Source organism: Monosiga brevicollis, genomic scaffold (genome assembly GCF_000002865.3).
Source record: "Monosiga brevicollis MX1 MONBRscaffold_27 genomic scaffold, whole genome shotgun sequence".
Classification (NCBI taxonomy): Eukaryota; class Choanoflagellata; order Craspedida; family Salpingoecidae; genus Monosiga; species Monosiga brevicollis.
This window is the reverse complement of record NW_001865064.1, coordinates 360,895-383,581: the sequence shown is the minus strand read 5'-3', so window position 1 is coordinate 383,581 and position 22,687 is coordinate 360,895. Positions and strand designations below refer to the sequence as shown.

Genomic DNA, 22,687 nt, shown 5'->3' with positions numbered 1-22,687 from the left:
AGATGCCAAGAACACATTGATGGAGAATCTTGATTACTCATCCTTGATGACCACAAGACTCAACACGAAACGTCACAAAGAAAAGAAGCAAAAGAGAAGAAAATAGGGGAACGAGAACGAAACAAAAACGACGAAAGAATTCAAGTCGCGAGCAAAAGATTTGCTTACGCTTCTAACCCGTCGATGCCAAGAAGAAGCCATGCTGATGTCTTTAAATCTCGGCCGAATCAGCGGTTGAATCACGCTTCGAATAGCGCACCGAGCCCGGGCGCACCTCGATGGGGCGCGAAGCTTGTTGCAAGCGTTGCGGTTCTGATGCCTGATGCGCGTTTACCATGTTATCGTAGTCGTCGTCCAAGTTGGGCTGCGGCACCCGAAGCGTGGACGCATCGTCATAGTCGTCATCATGATCGTCATACAAAGGCATGCCGTAATTGGCCTGTTCATAGTCATCAGTTTTGTTGAGGTATGGGTTGCTTCCGCGCTGTGAGTAAACGTCGCTTGCATATGAGTAGCGTCGGTCGTCATCGTGCCCATGCTGCGGCGTTGCCGTTGAGTATGTAACCTCGGGAGACGCAACCGTGTAAGTCGCTTCCGGAGATGCCATGTAGTACGGTGCTTCGTCAAAGCCCTGCAAAGGCTCGTGCAGCCGAGCTCCCACGTCATACACATCGCCGCCGGTCTTGGCGGCGAGATCATAGGTCGTTTCGTCTTGCGGCAACGCAAAGTCATACTCCCCGCTTTGCGCGTGCAGAGCAACGTCATAGCCGTTGTTGGCCATGACGCCCTTGCGACGAATTGTAGGGCGACTGAAGAAAGCAGACATATCCTCGTACTCAGCCTCCTCGCGCAAGCCCGTAGACGGGTCCACATACGGACTCCAGCGCATGGGCTTCATGCCCGCAAAATCCTTGATGCGAAGCGCGCGACCCCTCTTGGCGGGCTCGGCCCACGCAAGGACGGCGCGCTCGGCTTCGGGTACCTCATTCTGCGCAAGACTGGCAGAGGTGTCCAAGGCTTCTTCCATCATCGTATCAACAAGAGCCGAGAGAAGATAGGCCAGGCTTTCCTCCAGCATGGGGTGAGCCTCGCCCATGGAGCCTAGTTCGGCGGCTGCAGGGGGCACGTAGCGGTTGAGGAACATGTCCAGGCGACCCTGCAACGGCTGCAGCATGCACTTGGCTGGGCGCGGAAGCTGAAGCAGATCGTATACCACACCCACTTGGGCATCATCCAGTTGCAGCAGATTGTCGTGGTACCGCATGCCAGCAAAGCCAGCTGCTCGCTTGTGGCTGCCAATGTAGGCATCCACGGGCACGGGCTGCTCAAAGACGGGATTGTTGTGCATCATCAACGTGGTCATGTCGTCATCCTCCGGCTTGAAGCGCTGGGAGCGACGGTAGCGAACCGCCACAAAGATCAATACCAAAAGCACCAGAACCACGCCCGCAGCCAGCCCAGCAATGGCCGCCGAGCTCTCCTGAAGGGTGTTGGTGCCACTGTTCGAGTTGGAACGGCTAGCGTCCGACTCAATCTTGTCAAAGGACTCACAGGACTTGTCCAACGTCGGCGAAGGCGTCCAGCTGGGGCATTGGTCCACAACCCAAGGGAATGGGCTCGGCGCACTGTCGCAGCAGCCGCAAGCATGGTTTGCCGTGCACGTGCAGAAGATGGCCTCTTTCTCATAGTCGTTGATGCACGCCGAGGCGCGGCCCGCAGCAATGCCGCAGTAGTCGTCGTAGGAGCAGTAGTCCACCAGCTCACACGTGTCGCCCGTGAAACCCTGAGGACAGACACACTCAAAGGTGGCTTCCAGGCTGACGCAGACTCCTCCATTGAGGCAGGGGTTTGACTCGCAGAAGTCAATGTCTTCACACACTCGGTCAGAGGTGGGGGTAGGCTGGGCCAATGTGTCTTGGTACTCGCTGCACACGGTCAGGTTAGCACATACACGCTCCGTGCTGAGGGACATGGGGACCTGTTCATACTGAGAGCCCACGTCACAGGTCACGTTGTTGCGGCAAACACGGTCTGAGGTCGCAGTCACTTCTCGGAACACCAACTGCTCGGGCGCACAAACAGAGGTCAGATTGCAGACGCGATCCGAGGTGGCCGTCAGCGACTGCGCAGCATACTCGTCAACCGTGCACTGAGTGGCGTTGGTACACGAGCGATCTGATGTGCTCGTTGGCGCCACAGACTCAAACTGTGTTGCAACAGCGCATGTGGTCAGGGGCATGCACGAGCGCGATGTCGTAGCCGTGGGTGCCGCCACCTCATACTCGTTGGCAGTACAAACGACGGCCTGAGCGTGGCAGGTGCCTGTGGCCAGATCGTTCTCAAACAACACGAGCGGATTGTAGCCTTCGGTCAGCGATACACGGGCCAAACCAGCACTGCCCGCCGATACTTCAATGTTGAGAGGCGAGTAAGCATATGGCGCATCACCGGCTCCTGATGTCACGCGCACACGGCCGTTCAGAGCATTTGTTGTGAGGCTTGTAGAGCCACCACCCGGGGACGAATCGGTTCCTACGTTGATGGTGCCACCACTGCCACTGCTGCTATTGCCAGTACTGGCTGACGAGTAGGGCGACGAGGCCTGGATGACGGTAATGCCTGACTCGCCCGTCAGGTTCATTGGGGTACGCGCGATGACGAGGAACCGGCCCGGCGTCTCGACGTCTGCGGCGGCCTGCCACAGCCCTCCTTGATGATTGGCACCCTTGGTGGAGGCAAACACGCTGCCAACCTCCAGTTCGCTTGCCGCAAACAGGGAGCTGAAGCCACCCAGAGTTGATTCGACGTCGAAGAAAAGGTTCACCGAGGCAGCACTGGCAGGCAAGTCACTGCGACCGACCACCGAGGCTGAGATGGTGAGGCGACAGCCCGAATCCGTTGAGACAGGGGCCACAGTCAAGTCGTGCACAAAGAAAATCAGGCGTGAGTACACCCGGAGCAAATAATCGGCATCTGACATATCAAAGCTTCCGTCACCATCGGCATCGAGGTTGGCCTGCTGGTTTTGCAATAGCGTGTCGGGGAACGCCGGGTCAAGCAGGGTGGCGAGCGCAACTGTTTGGATGTATGTGATGTCGCTGGCATCAAAAATGCAGTTGCCGTCCACGTCGCCCGATTGGTGTGCCGCACCACCCGCGCATGAGGCGCAGGGAGGGTTGGCACAGGCGGTCGTGGCAACATCACGGCGGCGTCGATCTCCACTGTCGCCGCTGACGGTAAAGTCAAACGAAGCAGCAACAGCGTCCACAGGCGCCGAGCTGGGCACCACGACACCTGCTGACGTTTCAAGTCGCAGGATGGATACGAGCACGGATGCATCGCCGGCGCTGTCCATGGCCAAAGTGAGGCCACCCAGCGACACGACACCGGTGGCGCTCGAGGCGGGCGCTGCAATAATCGTCACCTCACCGGTTGATCCCACCACCGTCGTGAAAGTGCCATCCACTGTAGCCGCTGCACGCGACACACTGAGGACACGCACGTGCTCTGAAAATGTCACCCGCAGACGCGCTTCCACCAAAGACTCGGTTCCCACGTTGATGCGCAGGTCGGCCACCTGGCTCTGACCAACCTGCGGTTGACCCAGAGGCAAGCCGTTGGCGGTACCGAGGTCTGCGTCGTGTACGCCAGGCAACAAATTGACGACAACATCTGTCATCTGGGAGCTCACCGGGGTCCCGGCCGTCGTGGCCACAGCCAAAGTGAACGGGGCGGAACTTGAGCCAATCAATCGTAGAGCCAGGGCGTCAGCTACCCCCGAAGCGGTCACGGCCACGGCAGCGGCACCTGCGCCACTAACCGAGGCGGCCAAGAGGTTGCCTGGGAGGAAAGGGGTTTGGGGAGATGTAATCACGGTGCCATCATCGAGCGTGACGCTGAACGGCAGCGTTTGCACGGCATCGTATTCGCCTGACACGTGAGTCGGCAGCTCGAGAGAAATGCCGGTCACAGCCACCGTGGTTGAAACAACGTCCAAAGCAATTGAACCAAGCGCCGTGCCGACCAAGGAAGCGGTGAGCGTTGCACTGCCAAGCTGGCTCGGTCGCCACCAACCCGCGACAAAAGAGCCGGCAGAAGCAGGCATAGCCGACCAAGCCGCCTCGGCAGCAAGATTTGTTAATTCGGAGCCATCCGTTAACGAAGCGGTGAGCTTGACCTCACACGCTTCGTAGAAGCCGTTGGCATGCACGGTGCGTAGCTCCGTCACAGACTGACCTGTCACATCATCACAGGCGACCGTGTACGAGGCTGCATCAACCACGGCAAAGTTGAGGGTGGCGATGACTCCGTTGCCAGCAGTGGCGGTCACAACAGTGGCGCCGACCGTGGCCGCCGTCACGCGCAGGTTCGACACGGATACAATGCCACCCGGGGCAGCGGACAGGCTGATGCCATCCGCTGCTACGGCGGGGCGTGAAGTACCGTCCGTCAACGCCACGGTCACTGACACATCGACCCAGCTCGGGTGCGAGGTGGCAGCCAGGCTGGCGAGAACGGAACCAGGAGCCCGCAGGCTTGTGGAGCTCGCGGCAAGAGTGATGCTGGCCACGGCCGGCAGGTCAACAACAACCTGCACCGTGCTTTGAAGCGAAGCAGCTGCGGCACAGGTAGCGGTCGTCCACGACGCCGTAAAGAGGGCACCATTGGAGCGGCTTTGGCCAATGATGGCTTGTCCATCCACCCGCAGACTGGCGCTGCTCGTCGTCAAAGCAAGACCATCATCGATAGTCAACGCTTGGCGCTGCGAGTCCGAAGTAATGAGGGTGGCGTGTACATAGGCGCGCGGGGCCGCTGTTGTTAGGTTCGAGACCACGGTCGCTTGGGCAATGCCATCACTTCCGCGCTGGAAACCAGGTACGGTGACGCGAATCTGCGCCACTGGGGTCAGATCAAGGCGAGTGGGCAAAACAGGCGTTGCCGTTACAGTGACGGCCTCTGACGCCAAGGTGGTGCCGGAGCTAGTGCGCGCCTCCACGATCACGGTGCCTGGTGCCACGCCTTGTACGTCATACCCGACAATGTGGCTGCCGTGCAGAACGGGCGTTACGCCAGCTGTGGCCGCATCGCTTGAGTGGAGCTGCACAAAGGCAGTCACGTCGGCGTCGGTGATGGCGCTGCTGCCTTGGGCCTCGAAGTTGGCACGCACGGTCACGGCGGCTCGTTGGTACACTTGCTGGCAGCCATTGTCAGCATCCAGCCAGCCTTGCACCGGGCTCAGCTCGTCGTCGGAGACGGTCATGGCAAACGTGCTTGGGCTCCACACGCGCACCTGTGTCGACTTTGAGTTGTCACCCACGTTAAACACAACATTGCGCGAAGGCTCAACGGTGGTGGCGCTGGCCGCAGTCAGAGAAAGCGTGCGGCAATCAACAGAGGCCGTGACCAAGCTCGACTCGCTGGAGCACGTGATGCCATCGGTGATGCTGCGCAGGGTGCCCTGGCGTGTGACGCCAAGAATTGCCATGGTCGCACTGACGTCGTGACCGTCCAAGAATGCCGTGTTGAACAGATTGACCGTGTCGGGTACGACAAAGAGACCTAGGTCGGCGGTGCTGGCAACATATACGCGGCCGGCAACGGCAGACTGCACGCCGTAGCGATCAGCAAAAGTGGGACGACGTGAGCTGGCGGTACGCCCGCCGGGCAGAACATGGCCGCCCTCAACGGTTGCCACGTGATTGACAGCGCAGTCAATGGCCACGTCGGCATCGACAACGGCAGCCGTCACGCGAACGGTGACGTTGAAGAGCACCGAAGAAGTGAGGGCAGCGTTGTCGTAGGATGCCAGCTGTCCCACGGCCGCGAGGCCGCGGTTGAGCGAGTGAATGCTGGTCGTTGCACGCCAGAGAACGTGGTCATACTCCACGCCCACTAGCTCAAGACCCTCGCCGAGCGTCATGGTGAGGGCCCAGGCGTTGACGGAGGAGCTGAAATTAGCGTGTGCGCTGACAACAAAGGTGTCGCCAGCGTAGACGTTGTCACGAGGGAGGGCCAGCAAAACGTCCTCCACAACGGCCGGGCTACGCGTTGGTTGCAGTGTAACCGTTTGCAGGGTGGCCAGACCAGCGGAACCCGCACTGGCAAGGCCATAACGCACGGTTAGCGTGGTGATGGTTGGGGCAAACCAGTGAGCAGGAACGGCATGCCGGGCCACACACGTGCCGGTCGCAGCGTCCGTGATACAGGTGGCTGTGACTTCCGATACGCCGTCACTGTGCACCAGCACGAGTGCGACGTCAGTGCTAGTGACCTGAGCGCCGCCATTGGCATCGGACACGGCAAAAGCCACCGTGACCAAGGGCTGCTCGGGGAAAACGTCGCCATCCATGGCCAGAATGGCCTCGACGCGAGCAGCAGCAGGCAAACCCATGTTGATGGTTGCGTGGCCTGTGACATCACCGATTGTAGCCGAAACCTCGTACTCGGAGGTCACGGGCAAGCCAGCTGTAGCAGTCAAGTCAGCGCTGGCTTCGTAGCTGAAACTGCCGGTAGAGGCCGAAGCACCCAAGACCGGCGTACCAGCCACAAAGGCACGTTCCACATCAAATCGAGGCACAGGCGGTTGGGCTTGAAGAGGCTGCACGCAGCACTGGCGATTGGAGGTTGCGGTGGCGGGCACGCACTCGTATTCGCCAGCCCCGCAAGTGCTCAGCAGCAGGCAGATGCGATCGCTAGACGGGCCAGGGGCCGTGGCTTGGTACTCGTTTTCCGTGCATGTCGTCAGACTGGTGCACACGCGGTCTGAAGTGGCGGTGGGAGCCACCTGTTGATATTGGGTAGCCTCGCACTCGGTAAGGTCGGCACACTGTGCGTCCGAGGTAGCCGTAGCCGTGGTAGCTGTGTAGCCGCTGCTGCAGGTGTTGATACCACAGCACTGACGGTCATGGCGCTCATCGGGGGCCTGGCACTCGTACTGTGTCGCACTGCACTCAGTGAGAGCCTGGCACACGCGATCGGTAGTCGTCGTGGGTTGAGCAAGCTCAAAGTCCGAGGATGTATCGCACGCAGGGGACACAGGCGCACACGCCGTGTTGGCATCCACCGTGCAGAGCGCGGTACGATACTCGCCCGTGGCGCAGGGGGTGCAAGGACTGCACGCCCGATTCTGGGTGGGGCTGCACGGAGTAGCAGCGTAGGTCGAGCCTGGCACGCACGCAGTGCAGGTACTGCATTCACGGTTCAAGCCACCTTGGCAAGGCTGGGTCTCGTAGGCACCCGCGGCACACGTTGTGCAGGCCTGGCAGTTGGTGTTGCTGCCTGAACTGCAAGCCTCAAACTCATAGTAGCCAGTGGTGCAGGCCGAGCAGGAAGCACACACACGGTTGCTGGTAGCAGTGGGGCTGCGAAACTCGTATTGATTGGCGAGACAGGTCTGGACAGCGCAGCAGCTGCGGTCCGAAGTGGGCGTTGCTGGAAGGCAGGCGTACTGATCCGAGGCGCACGTGGTCAGGCTGGCGCAGGCGCGATCGGTGCTGCTAGTCGGCGCCACCTGCTCATACTCAGTTGAGCTTGCGCACGTGGTCAGCGGCGCGCAGGCACGGTCGGATGTGGCTGAAGGTGCCAGTGCCTCGTACTGGTTGGAGGTGCAAGGCGGCGAGAGGGCGTCGCAAGAACGATCTGATGTTGCCGTGGCAGCGCTCAACTCAAACTCCAGCACCGTGCATGTCGTTGTATTCTGGCACTGACGATCCTGGAACAACGTGGGTGCCAGAAGCTCATACTGCCACATTTGGCAGGTCGTGTACGGGGCACACTGGCTGTCCGCCGTAGCCGTGCCAACGGCGGCGTAGTACTGGCCAAGCTGCGTGCAGTTGGTATGAGGAATGCAAGCTGCCGATCCCGAATCAGCCTTGAAGGTGCCACTGGGGCATGCTACGCACTCTCGATCGGCTGAAGTGGTGGGCGCGCTGCCCTCGGTGGTACCTGCCGCGCACGCTTGCACAGGCTGACACGCCGTGGCTCCGCGTTCGTCGGCAAAGTCGACGCCACCCGTACACGCCTCGCACGCTGTGGTGGGATCCTCATCCTTATCAGCCCAACCGAGGGCACAGCGGAGGCTGGCACAAGAGCCAGCTTGTCCCGCGGGCACAAAAGTTCCTGCAGAGCAGGCTTGGCACGGGGTCGTGGCTACACCATCGTCGTCGGTGGTTCCTGCGTCACAGGCGGCACAAGCGCGATCCGTAGAGCTCGTGGGGGCCGCAGTCTCGTATTCGCCAGCCACGCAAACCTGGTGAGCCTCGCAATCAACAGCCTGTCCAGGCTCTGATTTGCTGGTGCCGGCTGGGCAAGCCTCGCACGTGCGATCTGAGATGAGCGTTGGAGCAGCAAGCTGTTGCTCTCCAGCCGCGCACTGAGATACGTTGGCACAGCCCACAGCCTGTCCAGCAACGGCTTTAAAGGTCACGCCCACGATGCACTCGTCGCAAAGACGGTTGGATGTCGGTGTTGGTGCACGACTCTCTTCCTCACCAGCCAAGCATTGGGCGACTGCCTTGCACGAGGTCTGGCCGGCCAGATTCTGGTAGGTCTCGCCAGAGCAGCCAGCACAAGCAGTAGCCGGGTTGGCATCCGTATCCGCCGAGCCGGGCGCACACACAAAGCTGGCCGGGGTGCCGTAGGAGCCGGCGGGCGCGTACGAGCCTGAAGGCAGCTGTTGACAGGCAGTTTCGGGCATGCTATCGTGATCAATAGTGCCCGCCGGGCAGGGCACGCACACGCGGTCACTGGTTGCTGACGGGACGGTGCCAACAAATTCGCCAAAGTTGCACTCGGTCAACGGGGTGCACTGACGGTTTGACGTGGGGGTGGGGCTTGCAGACTCGTACTGCTCCACCGTGCAGTTGCGCAGGAAGGCGCACTGACGGTTCGAGGTGGCAGTGGGAGCTGCTGCCTCGTACAGCTGCGGAGAGGAGCAGCTGCGCACGTCCAGGCAGACACGATCGGAGGTGGTCGTGGGCGCGGAGGCCTCAAACTGCGCGCTCGTGCAAGTGGTGACGGCCAAGCAGACACGGTCGGACGTGGTCGTGGGCGCATGGCGCTCATACTCAGATGCGGTACAGGTGGAAATGGTGTGACAGATGGTGTCAGAGCTGTCACTGCAGCTGGCAGCACGGTACTCACCAGCTGCGCAGCTGGAGCAGTCGCTGCAGACTGTATTGGCCGTGCTGCTGCATGCCGTGGCAACAAACTGATTTGCTCCGCAGTCTGCACAAGATTGGCAGCGCGTGTCAGCAAAAGGTGAGCAGTCGTCTGCGGCAAAGTAGCCTAGACCGCACGTGGAACAAGGAGCGCACTGCGTGTCAGCGTAGGCACTGCAGTTGGCCAGGGTGTACGTGGAAACAGCATCGCATACTGCACACTCAGTGCAAGCGCGATCTGAAGTGGCCGTCAAAGCGCCACTCTCAAACTCAGAGGGTTCGCATCCCGTGGCGGCCGCGCAAACGTTGTCTGAGGTGGGTGTTGCAGGCATGCTGATAAAGGATTCGGGGTCGCAGGCTGAGACATTGGCGCACGCGCGATCCGTGGACATTGTGGGCGCAGCAGCCTGGTACTCAAGCGAGGCCGCGCATGGTGTAGTGGCACAGCACAAACGATCGCTCGTCGGCGTTGGCGCCGTGCATTCAAAGGAAGCCGGGGCGCTGCACGCTGGGCTGTAGCTTTGGCAAGTGCGGTCAGATGTGGCGGTTGGCGCTGCCGTTTCAAACGCAACACCGGCAGCACAGGGTGCCGACACGTCAGCGCACTGGCGATCGTTGCTGGCGTCCGGGGCTGCAGTTTCGTACTGTGTAGCAGAGCAAGTCGTCACGTCAGCGCAAGCGCGATCAGTGGTGGCCGTGGGGGCCACGCTCTGATACATTGAACTGCTGCAGACCGTGTAGTTGGTGCACGAGCGGTCCGTTGAAGCCGTAGCACGCTGGCTGACGAACTGATGAATGCCACAAGTTGTGAGGGTGGCGCAGGTCCGGTCGCTAGTGAGTGTCGGATGGGCCGTCTCATACTGTTGAGAAGTGCACGCAGGTGCAACGGAAGTGCATACACGGTCGCTGGAGGTGGTTGGGGCTTGCGACGCAAAGGTGACACCGGCGATGCAAGCGGTGTGCTCAGCACATGCCAGAGCCCCGGAATATGAAGCGAAGGTGCCTTGAGCACAAGGCGCGCAAGTGCGATCCGTCGTGGGTGTTGCGGCTTGGTCTTGGCTAGTGCCGGGCTCACACACCGTCAAGTCGGCACAGACGGTGGCGGTGGTGCTGCCGCATTGTGTGGCAATGTATTGTTCTGCATCGCATTCACCGCACGGCTGGCACTGGCCAAGGCCCGTATGACCGAAATAGCCGCTGGGGCAAGTTGCAACACATGTGCCATCAGCGGTCAAGAAGGGGGCTCCACTGGGGCACGATGTGCATGCGCTGGCATTGGCAGGCAGTGCGCAATTTGCACAGCTGTCATCGCAGTCCTGACACTCATCGTTAGCGTCGGCCGCCTGTCCGTTGGGGCATTCGCTGGTGCAGTGGCCAGCCGAGTCAAGTGCGTTGCGCACAAGGACCATGTTCGAGGGACACGTGGTGCAGGCGCTTGCGCCAGCACCGTTGCAAGTTTCACAGCTAGCATGACAAGCCTCGCAGGACGTCTTCTCAAGGCCGTCATCGCAGACGCCAGCGAGATATTCACCGTTTGTGCAGCTCGTCACGCAAGGTTCACACGTGGTACCGCTGGTTGGGCCACAAGTTCCCGCGAGGAACAGGTTCTTGCCGGCACAGTCATCGGCCGTGAGACACGTGTCACAGATTGCATCAGAGGAGGCGGTGCAGCTGGCCGTCAAGAATTCAACGCCAGACTGGCAGACGGTACAGTGTTGGCAAGTGGGATGGTCCGCACCACCCGAACAAGTGCCCTCCAACCAATAGCCCGCAGGGCACGAGGTCAAACAGGCCTCACAAGTTGGCGTGGTGTATGCCGTGCAGGTGCCATCCAGATACTCACCAGCCGCGCACGACGAGGTGCAGTCTACACACTCGCGATCAGCCGTGCCCGGACCAGCTGGCGCACAGGCCTCTGCTTCATACTGCTCACCCGCCGTGCAGACGGTGCATGGGCGGCAGACGCTGTCTTGACGACCCGAGCAGATAACGTCGAGGAACTCGTCTTCCCCGCACTCGGCCGTGCAAGCAGAGCAAGCGGGAGGGACAAAGGCCACGAGAATGCGCATTTGGCAGCTTCCTGGCACCGCTTGGCTCGTCTGAGAAAGGAAAGTGAAATACGAATCGGCGGGCTCGCAGGCACAAGCAGTGCCCGGGCTAGTACCCTGGGCTGTTTGCAAGGCCTCATCCCCTGCGATGGCGACGCAAGTGGTTCCCCAAGCGGCTTGTGCGGCCGCCGAGGCAATCTGAGCACTGCTGGCGGAGATGGCGGCAGCAAAGGACCAGCCAGCCGGCAAGGTATGGGCGCCAGTTTGGCCAGCAATGTCACTGCTAGCTGGGTCAGTGCCGTCTAGGACGGCAAAGCTGATACCATCAACGACCAGCGTGCGGGCAAAGGTGGTGCTTTGATCTCCAGGGCAGATGCCGGTCAGGAATTGACCCGAGGGGCAATTGGCCACACAGGGGGCACAGACGCGGTCATTGGTAGCCGTGCAGGGCGAAACCTCGTGTTCACCAGCAGCGCATGGCGTGCAGGTGGTGCACTCGGGTGGTGGACCATCAGTGGTGCACGATCCCGCCAAGTACTCCCCGATGGCGCATTGATCAGCTGTCGGGCAAGCAGTGCAAGTGGGAGTGGAGGTACCACCACAGGTGCCGGCCAGGTACTCAAGGCCAGTGATGCAATCGGTCGCCGTGGTGCACGCGGCGCACTCGCGGTTCTGCTCGTTGGCGCAAGGTGACACCTGAAACTCACCCGGACCGCACTCGTCACAAGGGGCACAGGTCGAGGAGCTGGTGCCGCCACATTCGCCCACACGGTAGGTACCGGCACCGCAGGTGGGGCACACTGCACAATGCGTTGAAGACACGCCATCACTGCACGTGCCGGCAAGATAGTATCCATCACTGCAAGCACCCACCGTCAAGCAGGGTTCGCAAGCGCCAGCGCCGGCCATCGCCTTGTAGGTCTGGTTGGGGCACGAAGCACACTCCCGATCGCTGGTGATGCAATCACCGGTCAGCTCTTGGCCGGCAGGGCAAGAGGAGCGGCACACCTGGCATTGTCGGTTCGTCGTGGGTGTGGGTGCGGTCAACTCAAATGCCACTCCAGCCTCGCACTCGAGCAAGGGCTTGCAGATAGCATCACTGGTCGCGGAGCAGGCGGATTGCTGCCACTCATCTTCAGCACACGTTGAACAAGGACTGCAACTCCCAGTGGCGTCATTCGCCCAAGTTCCAGCAGGACAGGTCTCAACGCAGCCGCCATCATGGAGGTATGCAAGGTCATCGCAGCTGACACAGCCGTGAGAGGAGGCGTTGATGCACGAACTGCATAGCGTGTCGCACGCAGTGCAGACACCTTCAAGGGGAAAGAATCCCTCGGGGCAGTCGTCCGCACAGGTACCGCTCGGGGTGAGGTGCTGCTCGCCTTGGCACGCGGTGCATTCGTTGCCAAGGGGACCGGTGCAAGTGGCACAGCTGGGATCGCAGGCAGCACAGACCGGGCCACTCGTGGGACCACAGGGATCGGAGGTCAGATACTCTCCCGCAGCACATTCGGTGACACAGTCAACACACGTCGGCGCAGGGCCAGTCACGGTACAGGGTCCGGAGAGATATTGACCGTCTCCGCACTCGGTCGTGCAGAGCGCGCAGACGCGGTCGGCAGAGGCACTGCAGGCTTGCACCTGATACTCACGACCGGCAGCGCAAGGCGTGCAATCCGCGCACGAAGGAAAGTCCGTGCCGTCGGCGCCACCACACGTGCCCGTGAGGTAGCGACCCGAACCGCAGCTGGTGATGCAGTCCTGGCAAGTCGGATTGGACAGTGTGTTTGTGGAGCTGCACAGGTGGGTCAAATACTGATTGGCGGCGCAATCACTGTCGTAATCCGTGCAGGGGGCGCACACAGTGTCGGCCTTGGCGGCGCAGGCGGTGGCCACAAAAGTTCCAGCGGCACAGGTCGAGCACGAGGTGCAAACGGTGTTCGAGCTGAGACTGCAAGTGCCCGCCAGGTACTCGCTGGGCCCGCAGCTGCTGGCTCGGGTGCAATCGGTGCAAGTACGGGTGGAGGTAGAAGTGGCCTCACCGGTCAAATACTGCCCATCAGCGCAATTTGTGACATGGGGCCGACATTCAAAGCTCCCGGCGCCCAAGGCAAAGCGATAATAACCGCTGGAACACTGGCATTGTGAGAGCTGGGTCGCGCCCGCGGCCGCCTCGGAATTGGCCGGGCACGCCAGGCAGTTGTAATTCGAGGAGGCAGTGCAAGACCCTTGGCGGTAAAAGTTGGCAGGGCAGCCGCAGGCTAGGCATTGGGTACGATCCGTGCCCGGTTGGTAGTGGGCAGCAGGGCAGGCCGTGCAGGGGTACGTGCCAGTGGTGCTGAAGCTGCCAGCAGAGCAGTTGACGGGCAAAACGGTGATGGTGACGGGGACACTCGTGACGAGGGCTGGTGCCCCGCCATCGGCGATTGTCACCTGAAACGTGTACGTGCTCTGGGTTTCGGCGTCGAGGGGACTGGCCACGGTAAGGCGGCCGGTGGTGCCGTCCATGGCAAAGGCCATGACGTTGGCAGGAATACTGAAGGCAAGGTTTGCATTGACTCCAGCATCAGCATCGGTGGCAAGCACTTGGGTGACAAGGGTACCGACGGCTGCGTTCTCCGCGATGCTTAGATCGTAGCTCGGGATCAAGGGTACGGGGGCATTATCGTTGACATCGGCGATCTGTACTGTTATGTCAACGCTGCCCTTGACACACTCGAGGGTTTGGCTCTGAGCCACGAGCTGCAGGGTGTACACGTCAATCACCTCACGGTCCAGAGGGGCAATGAGGGTGATGACGCCCGACGTGGCATTGACAGCAAAAGTCGCCAGAGCCGAGACGGAGCCAGCGAAGGAGAAGGTGAAGGTGCCAGCAATGGCAACACTGGGGGTGTAGACGATCGAGCCAATCGGAGCATTCTCGGCACGGGAGATGACAGGGTCGGCGGTGCCACTAAAGACGTCTGTCCACACGGTCAGGGAAAAGCTCTCAGGCACCAGGGCAGTGCCGTGAATGCCGACGTAGAGGGTATCCTCATTTGGTTCGACCACGATCGACTTGACTTGGCTAGAGCCCGTGCTGGCGTACTCGTGACGCGCTTCCGTGGGAGTCTGGGTGGAGCGGGCTGCGTAGAGGTTGACGGCACCCGTAGCGCTGGTCAGCTCAAGGCGAACGTTGTTCTGATCAGCACACTGGGGCTTGTAAAAGAGCGTTTCACAGGCCTGGACCGTGGCTTCAATGGTGAGACCCGTGGCCAGAATCGCAGGTTCATCACAAGCGCCCGAGCTCATTTCATCAACAATGGCTGAGATTTTATCAAACGACTTGATGGTGTACAAGTTGCTGTCGCCGCTGCCGGTGGCCATGTCTCGGAGCTGGTTCAGATTCATGGCCTTGCCGACACCCACGGCAATGACGTTCACGTCATCTTCGTGAAGAAGGGCAGCTTCCGAGGCGGGCTCATAGCCCGCCGACGCGGCACCGTCGGACACAACAATGAGAACGCGAGGGACGCCCTCGCTGGCGGGGCGCATGCCATTGGATTCGGTGAAGACCTGGGTGCGGATGGCCTCTAGTCCAGCCGCGGTGTAGGTTCCGCCTCCCGTGTAAGCAATAGTGTCGACGGCAGCAAGGACGCTGTTGAGGTCAGAGTGCTCGTCCAAGAAGAAGGAGATGTTGTAGCCCGAGGAGAACGTGGTGACGGATACGCGGGTTTGTTCCGACGAGACGTTGAAGTTGCGGACGACGTTCTTGACAAAGGGAATGACGCGCTGGGAGAAGGTGCCATTGCGACCACCATACTCTGGCTTGTCGATGGAGCCCGAGGCGTCGATCAAGAAGGCCAAGTCCATGGGACGGTCGCAAGAGTCCTCCATGACCGAGACGTAAATGGCAGCAGAGCTATTGTAGAGGACATAGTCAAAGCCGGCATCAGCGCAGACCGAGGCAAGCGCAGCCAGCTCATCGTCGAGGGAGGCGGTGACATTGATGACGGTGAGTAGGGCTGCACGGCCTGTGTTGTGCAAAGTGGCCTCGGCTGCAACCAGCGGGGCAGCTCGATAGGCATCGAGGACCAGCACGGCAGCGCTTTCACCAAATACGCGGGGCACGAGGTTGGCAAGGACTTTGAGGCGAGATGCCATGCGAGCAGAGACAACGTTGGGGTACATGTTGCCAGACGAAGGGGCAAAGGACAGCCCAGCTTGCGCGCGCAAAGTTTGCAAAGCCTGGTAGGCTGGGCAACCGGGGCGGATAATGTCCACGTCACTGCCCACGGCTGTCGCCTCGTCGGCGGTGGGGTAAGCCGTGCCATGCGCAAAAGTGTTTCCACCACAGTGGGCTGGGCATGCGCCATCAAAGCTGTCACGCTCCAGGAAGCAGTCCTTGCAAAGCCAGCAGGAACCATAAGCATCGCAGTATTCATCACCATCGCAGTCGTCATGGGATTCACAGTAGTAGGGAATCACTTCAAAGCCTGTATCTCCGAGGGACGTGGAGTAAGCAGGGCCAGTGCCAATGACGGTTGTGGGATCATGGGCTGAAACAATGGCAACCCAGTATTCACCCGCCGGCGTGGTTTCGGGCATGCGCCAGCCGTAGTATTGGCCCACGCGCTTGTCAATCCAGGTCACAATGGTGTACATGGGCGTCACTGAATTTTTAGGGACCAAATAAGCCGTGATGTATTCGTCGACGGACTGCAGGGGCACCACACGAATGATTGTGAAGAGAAGCAAAGGTGGAGTGGGAAGCGGTGGGAGCCAGAGGCAAGAAAAGAATGACACCACCCAAATTCCATGGAGATGCGCCTCCTTGAGAATAGGAACGTACACCAACTTCACGCCATTCAAGCCCAAAGTAATAACCGGCTGCGGCCGCATCCGAGGCGGTGGGCAGAGTGACTTGAATGTAATCACCTGGACACAGCAAAGATGTTAGAAGCAGCAGGCGGGCGTTGACAGCATGGGAGAGGGAGGGGGGGACGAAATTTGTGATGAAGGCAAAAAAAAATATGAAGATAAAAAAAAAAAATACAAAGCGCCAACGCCAACCTTCATCAGCCGAGCATTTTGCAGGGCAGGCGTAGTCGAAGCTCTCAATGTCCCGGCAGTCACTGCAAGGCCAGCATCCGTCCCTGATGGATGCAAAAGATGAATAGGTACAGGTGCACGATCAAAGTGGATGAGACGAGGAATCCTATCCAGGATGTCTTTGCAGACCGTAATTTGGGGCCATTGTGCATTCAAGCCAGCATACCAGTAATCGCAAAAAGTGTCTGAAGAGCAGGCACTGTGACCACCGTCGGCGATGCAACCGGAGCGACGTTGGCGGTGTTGAGGGCTGCAACGCCGTTCACAGAAATCCCGCTGAGCTTGTGAAGCCGTGTTGGGGATGTCGGTGCAATGCAGGTCGCACGCGTGCGTGGCGTTGTCGGGGGCAGTCAGCTTGTGCGAGTCATCCTCGGCGTGTAGCCTATAGTCCGAGCACGAGCATAACAAGGCGGCCGGTGAATGGCCGAGGAAGAAAGCGAGGCGGGGATTCATCAAGGGGCAATGTTATGACGCACAACAACTCGGGGGTGAGAGTCAGTTTGAGCTGGCCGTTTTGCGTAGCCTATCAGTGAGCAGGGCCGCACGCCCAGGAACAAGCGTGAGTCAATCAAGTCATATGGCCACAGGGAGAGAGAGAGAGGGGGTGGGGGCACAGTGGTTAATGCGCTCTGAATTCAACGGAGGAGATTGGTCGGCTTGAACGCACCAAGGGCGTAACGACGGCGGTGTGGGCCAGGAAGGGCAGAAGAAGCAAAAGGAGCAGGGGCGCCATCCTCTGGGTTGACGCCACGCGCGTTGAAGAGGCCATGATGACCTCGACAAGAGGCTCGTTGAGCCCTGATATAATCCTCGGGGAAAAGAAGAAAGGACCGAAGTGCAAGCAAACGCTGCGACCACAGCTCTCGTTTTTTTCTTTTTCTTCTGCTTGTTCTGCTTGTGTGTGTGCGAGTTGGAAGGTACAACGCAGTCCGACGGGACAACAACGGGCACACTCACTCGGCGCGGCCCCCCAGCAGCCCAGCAATGGGACTGGGGGTTTCCGGGCCGCCGATAGTGCGACAAGCAAACCCAAGGCACAACCTCAGCCTCAAGTGCACACAGGGCGGCGAGATGGGCAGGGACCCTGTGCAGCGAAAGTGGCAGAGCACAACCTGATGAGCCCTCGGATGACGACGACGACGACGCCAGAGAGAGAGAGAGAGACAGACAGACAGAGGCAGAGAGAGAGGGAAAGAGCTGCACAACAAGAGAGATAGAGACTGGGAGGAAACCAGAAATACAGAACACACAAGCAAATTGAAAGAGAGAAAGAGACAGAGACAGAGATGGAGAAAGAGACAGAGACAGCAAGAGAGGCAGAGAAAGACACAGAGAGACAAGCGAGATGTGGCACGGGGCTCCACACAAGCACGGCGGTTGCGAGGCAGGTTTTCAACGGCAACGGGCAGGGCCAAGGGTGTGGCCCAGGGCGCTGCCAGCGTGTGTGCGAGATCAGACGGGTGCTCAGTCAAGAAGCACGGGCGTGTATGAACAGAGGGTCGCTGCCGTTTTGAAGCGAAGCGCTTTTCCTCAAGCCATTGATCTGATGTTTCTCTGACGGAAAGACAAGACCAGAAGCCTTCTCTGCTTTACCCTTGGTTTTGCCTCAAGAAAATATCCCAAAAAACACACTTTCTCTACACCACATGCACCAGCAGCCTTGCCCCTCTTACCCAAAGAGAAAGAGGAGGAAAAGTCACACACGCACAGTCAACGCGTGTGTGTTATCGCGTAACTGAACTGATGTGGGTGTGTTCGAGTCGTGCACCGTCTCTGCTTTGGCTTGGAAAGGCTTTGTTGTAGGGCGCGTTGTTGAGACTGTGGGTTCATCACCTCTGACCCTCTATGGGACAGAGCGTTTTTTCCTTTTTTTGCTAGTGCTGATTTGGCCCACGCCCCCTTTCCTTCCAGCGATGCCATAGCGATCGATAGCCAGCCGCAAGCTGCCACGGATATTAGAGTTGAGTCCAGCAGACGAGGCTGCTCAAGCATGATGGTCATCGTGCTCGGATTCGTGCGCTGGCATCAAGCCAGGAACCAAGGACCCCGGCTGCCATTTCGAGAAAGACACACAGTTACAGTTGGTAGCACCAATGCTCCTCCACTTTCAACTGTAGTTTTCAATACACTTTTAAAAAAGAAGAGTGTGACGAATGTCATACTAAATAAATGTCATTGCGTTGATCATGGGTGTGATTAAAGTGTAACGTTAGCTACATTTTCATCATGACTTCAGAGTCCTGCTTGTCAGTCAGTTTGGGGACACAGGGATGATGCAGTCTTGGAGGCCAGTTGGAAGCCCAGAGTTGGCGCTAACAGTTGAGCTATGGGCGCAGCAGCGTCTTCTCCGACCTTAACCCGGAGGAGCAGTCTCCATCAAACAAAGTGGCCAAGACTCAGAAACATGGGATCTGGCTCAAATTCATAAGGAAAATGCAGCGTGCCGCGCAAAAACAAGCCAAGTTGTTCTCTCTGGCTTTCTCTGTCTCTGGTCTTTCTATCGCTGGCTTTCTCTCTGATCAATACCATTCATATGCAAGATAACACAATGCCGTGTCTCTCTAATCGAGGACTGGGCTGACGAGACAGGCCAAATCCCAAGCAGGCATGATTATCATAAGACCATGTGAAAGGCGGTTTGCAAGTGCAATGTCGATTCGGAACAAGTGCGGACGATAGACGGAAGCATAGAAAAAAAACGGAATCCAGCAAGCCCGAACAAAGCTGCCCACCAGAGAGTGCTTGTTACAAAAGGGGCATGCCAGCGAGTGAACACAAGGCCGACACCAGGCGAAGACGACTGCGCCCAGATCGGAGAAAAAAAAAAGAGGGCCGCTTGGCGGCTAGAGGAAAAATTTACGGCGACCAGTGCCCAATTCGCTGCGATAAACAAACTCATACTCGCCAAATTTGGTATCAAAGGTTCCCTTTTGCAGAGACCGCAACTTCAGCTAACAACAGGAAGCATGAAGCGCAAACGAGACGTGAGACGTGAGACCTGAAGTGTGCGTGTGTGTGTGTGTGCAGCTGGCGAAATAGGCGAAAAAGGCAACCCCAGAACAAAAACAAAAAACGGTGACAGTCACAAACCGTGAAGCGGGGTCCGAGTTCCTGCAAGCCCACACGCTCTTTGTTGCGGAAGATGTACCGATGCCGGCGAACAAAGATGAAATCACGCTGGTTGTGAAAGGTGACGACGGCGCGGCCCTCAAATTCGGGCACTTGCGGGAACAGCGCGGTCAGCTGGCGGCCCACTTGGTGACCAAGGCGGGTGTGAAAGTTGTTGATGATGACCTCTGGATAGTGCATGGTGGATGCACCGTGGTTGTGAATTTCTTTGGCATACTTGATGCTTTTGGGGTCGAGGAGAAGGGTTACAAGTGAGGGCATGTGGGTAAAAGCCAAGAGGGTGCAGGACTAGGGAAATGGAAGCGAGGCCAAAATTTTCACACGGGTCGCGCTCTGAGCTACACACTTTGTGACTTTGAAGTGGGCAGTAGGACCATCGGGGAGGTGGGAAACGACCAGGCCGTTGACTTTTTTCTTATCTTCGTTGATGACCATTACATCGGTAAAGCCCTTGGCAATGGCCTGCTTAATGATTGTTTTGAGTTCAAAGCCCTAACAACCCGAAAAATCATGAGCACGCGGGGGGGGCATCAAATGAAGCAAGGCAAAGCGTTGCGGAAAGCAGACCTTGCGCTTGAAAAATTGAGCCGAGGGAATCATGTTGGCCAGAATTTCGCCAAATTGGTAAGCATCCTGAAAGCGCATCACCACACCACGGGTGAATGCCAGCGCACGACAGAGAGACAGAGCGCAACGGAGGGTTCGTCTGAATGTCAAGGTTGGGCAAGGACGCACGCCGCAGGCTTTGTTGCTGGTGGTGATGAGGACCTTGGGCTCCTTGCCGTCAAAATAGCTGGCCAGCTCATCGGTGGCTTGGTCTTGCATCACTTCATCGTCTTCTGGATCCACAATCGTATCGTCCTTTTCACGCATGTTGTCAAGCGTCTTGGGCACCCGCTTGGCCTGCAATGCAATGTGCACATGGCCGTGAGGCATTGGGGTGGGCAATGGTTGGCGCATCCAGAGTCAAGAGAAAATTGCACGGTTGCCACAAGGCCACCACGGGATCGATGCAAAAGGTGAGCTGAAGACCGCACCGGAGGTTGACCATCTTGTGCAGCAGCACTTGCATCGCCGGCGGTGGAGGAAGCGTCACGCTTGTGGGCCTCGCGCCGAACGCGACGGTCTGCCTTTTTCGCTTTCTTCTGTTGAGCATAAAGTTCGCGCCGGCGAATTTTGTTCGGCACCAGCCCAGGGGTGGGGCCCTTGCGAGAGTCTAAGAATCCATCCTTTTGCACAGCAGCGACCGCCGCCGCAGCTGCGGCCTTGGCCTTGTCCTGAGCCAGCGCAGGCGACAGATCAAGCCAGAGAGAGAAACAGGGACAAGCACGATGCGGCCAATGATGAGACATCCATGGAGAATTTTTCGGGGTTGATAAAGACTCGCCATCCGCCCCACCACACGTTGACGTTCTAGCATGCTCCCCTCGCCCCTCACCCACGCGCTGCCATCACCACCCCTTGCGAGCAACCAGCAGCGCGCGCCCGGCAGCTCAAGCACACGTGTGTGCGCGCTCTCTCTCTCTCTCTCTCTCTCTCTCTCTCTCTCTGTCTCTCCCTCTCTCTCTCTCTGTCTCTCTCTCTCTCTCTCTCTCTCTGTCTCTCTCTCTCACTCTCACCTTTGGCATTGTCAGTATTTCTGAGCAACACGTGTTGTAAAATACAGTTGTTGTCGCCTTCCTTTTGATATTAAATTGAGTAAAATACTTTACGCTCTCACATCTGTAACATCGTGCGCGTGCTTTTGTGACCTTGGCGCACGAGCACACTTCGTCTCTGATTTTCGCACGGGCAAATCCGCATTCTCTGACTTTGCCTTTGAACACCCTTTACACATTTGCTTCAGCCAGCACTTTCTCTGAAGCGGTGACCAAACGTACCTTCATCTCTAGCCGGCTTGTTCGCAAAGCACGGCAGCGGCGGCGACTACTCCTCCCCCTCCCTCCCCCGTGTGTGCCACCCCAGCACCTGGATCCCACTACGCCCCACCCCCCCCGCCGGTGGACTTGAAACACCTCATTGGTCACGCTCACCCGTGGCTCGGTGCGGGACGACCGAGAGGTTTCTAGCCGCTTCAGCCCGTTATACCGGCGCAAGCGCCGTTTCTTCACGTTTCTCCGCTTCTCGAGCTCGACCGTGCGCGCTTGCTCCTTGGACCTTGACACTTGAACAGAGCCAGCAGAGCCGAGTGAGCAGCCTGAATCGGTTGGGCTGACAGAGTCGACGAGCAGGGAGCAGAGAACAGACTCGCCTGCAAGCATGGCGGCTCCACCAAACAGTTCAGACACGGCGCCCGCCGCTGGAAATCTGCAGCGGATGACCGCCATCCAGATTGATCTGGACGAAGGATCAACCGATACGGACGCACCTTTGCCGGCCTCGCAGCAGCAGCAGCAGCAGCATCAGCAGCAAGCTTTGCCGCAAGAGACCACAAAACAGAACCCCGGCCTCCTCTCGCCCCGCCCTGAAAAGACAGGCAGTCGGAACAAGGGGTCCAAAGCATCCCCGGCTCATCATCGCGGGCATCGCTTGCACCGCTCCGATGAAACCTCTCTCATTAATGTTACCAATCCCGATGATCCCTTTGCGAAGAATCCATCAGCGTCCCACTCCCATCACCAACGGCACCACAGCACCGCTGCTCCCAGCAGCCGTCGCTCTCTGGATCGCAACGCCTTTAGCTTCAGCCACTACCGCAACGAATCCCTCGAAGAGGATGATGACCTTGTCAACGGTCCCCTCTCAACCAGCAGCCGTAGCTTGCGCCTCAGCCTCCTTCCAGCTCACCACACCTTTCCACACGACAAGGAGCTTCAGCACGCCCTCGTCGCGTCCTCCCGCAGCTTGCACGAGAACAGCAGCACACCTCCCCCTCTCCACAGCCCCAAAAGCCCCCGGCGCCCCCGCGGCCACACCCGCAACAAGTCTGTTGGTGGCCAGCCCTCCCAATACCCCGTGCGCCCCAGTGAACTGCGATCGGCCCCCAATCGACACCACACCATTTCGGCCCCGTCCGGCTCCGCCCCCGCCACACCCGCCAACAACAGTCATGCCCACGCTCGTTCACGCACCCAAACTCAGAATCAGACCACCAACTCGCCGCAGCCCCTTCACCAACAACCTGACTCTCCGTTCGGTGCCTTTCTACCTGCGCGTAACACCACCCCTTCACCAAACCCAGAGATCGGTCCCGGTGCGTCCACCACCTCTGCCACTCGTCCTGCCAAGCTTCCAACCTCTGCTCGTCGCCACCAGGGCATC

General features: G+C 59.0%; 3 protein-coding genes across 3 annotated transcripts in view; 1 reads left to right on the top strand and 2 right to left on the bottom strand.

The window, feature by feature from the left end:
- Positions 1-211: 211 nt before the first annotated feature.
- MBCDH11 (uncharacterized protein) lies at positions 212-17,030 on the bottom strand (the record flags this gene model as incomplete). Its single annotated transcript, XM_001748985.1, has 7 exons — positions 212-15,904; positions 16,038-16,123; positions 16,259-16,320; positions 16,464-16,679; positions 16,774-16,820; positions 16,843-16,926; positions 16,965-17,030. 7 exons carry the CDS (start codon positions 17,028-17,030, stop codon positions 212-214), a joined length of 16,254 nt encoding a protein of 5,417 aa, XP_001749037.1.
- A 1,907-nt stretch (positions 17,031-18,937) lies between these two features.
- MONBRDRAFT_38546 (uncharacterized protein) lies at positions 18,938-20,621 on the bottom strand. Its single transcript, XM_001748984.1, has 6 exons — positions 20,464-20,621; positions 20,162-20,329; positions 19,994-20,059; positions 19,773-19,918; positions 19,388-19,649; positions 18,938-19,248 (listed from the first exon to the last, which is right to left on the bottom strand). The coding sequence occupies exons 2-6, from the start codon at positions 20,297-20,299 to the stop codon at positions 19,141-19,143; spliced, it is 720 nt and encodes a 239-aa protein (XP_001749036.1). The 5' UTR covers positions 20,300-20,329; positions 20,464-20,621; the 3' UTR covers positions 18,938-19,140.
- Positions 20,622-20,844: 223 nt separating this feature from the next.
- MONBRDRAFT_28597 (uncharacterized protein) overlaps positions 20,845-22,687 on the top strand; it is a gene marked incomplete at both ends in the record, with an annotated part of 3,943 nt that continues 2,100 nt past the window's right edge. Inside the window, 4 exons of the mRNA XM_001749044.1 lie at positions 20,845-21,055; positions 21,392-21,469; positions 21,600-22,437; positions 22,508-22,619. Coding sequence (XP_001749096.1) covers positions 20,845-21,055; positions 21,392-21,469; positions 21,600-22,437; positions 22,508-22,619 — 1,239 coding nt within the window. The remainder of the gene's footprint in view (positions 21,056-21,391; positions 21,470-21,599; positions 22,438-22,507; positions 22,620-22,687) is intronic.

Coding starts and splice junctions, on each gene's coding strand:
- MONBRDRAFT_38546 (XM_001748984.1), bottom strand. CDS start 20,299: ATGCGTGAAAAGGACGATACGATTGTGGATCCAGAAGACGATGAAGTG. Junction 19,919..19,993: donor CTCAATTTTTCAAGCGCAAG/GTCTGCTTTCCG, acceptor TCGGGTTGTTAG/GGCTTTGAACTCAAAACAAT. Junction 19,650..19,772: donor GCCCACTTCAAAGTCACAAA/GTGTGTAGCTCA, acceptor CGACCCCAAAAG/CATCAAGTATGCCAAAGAAA.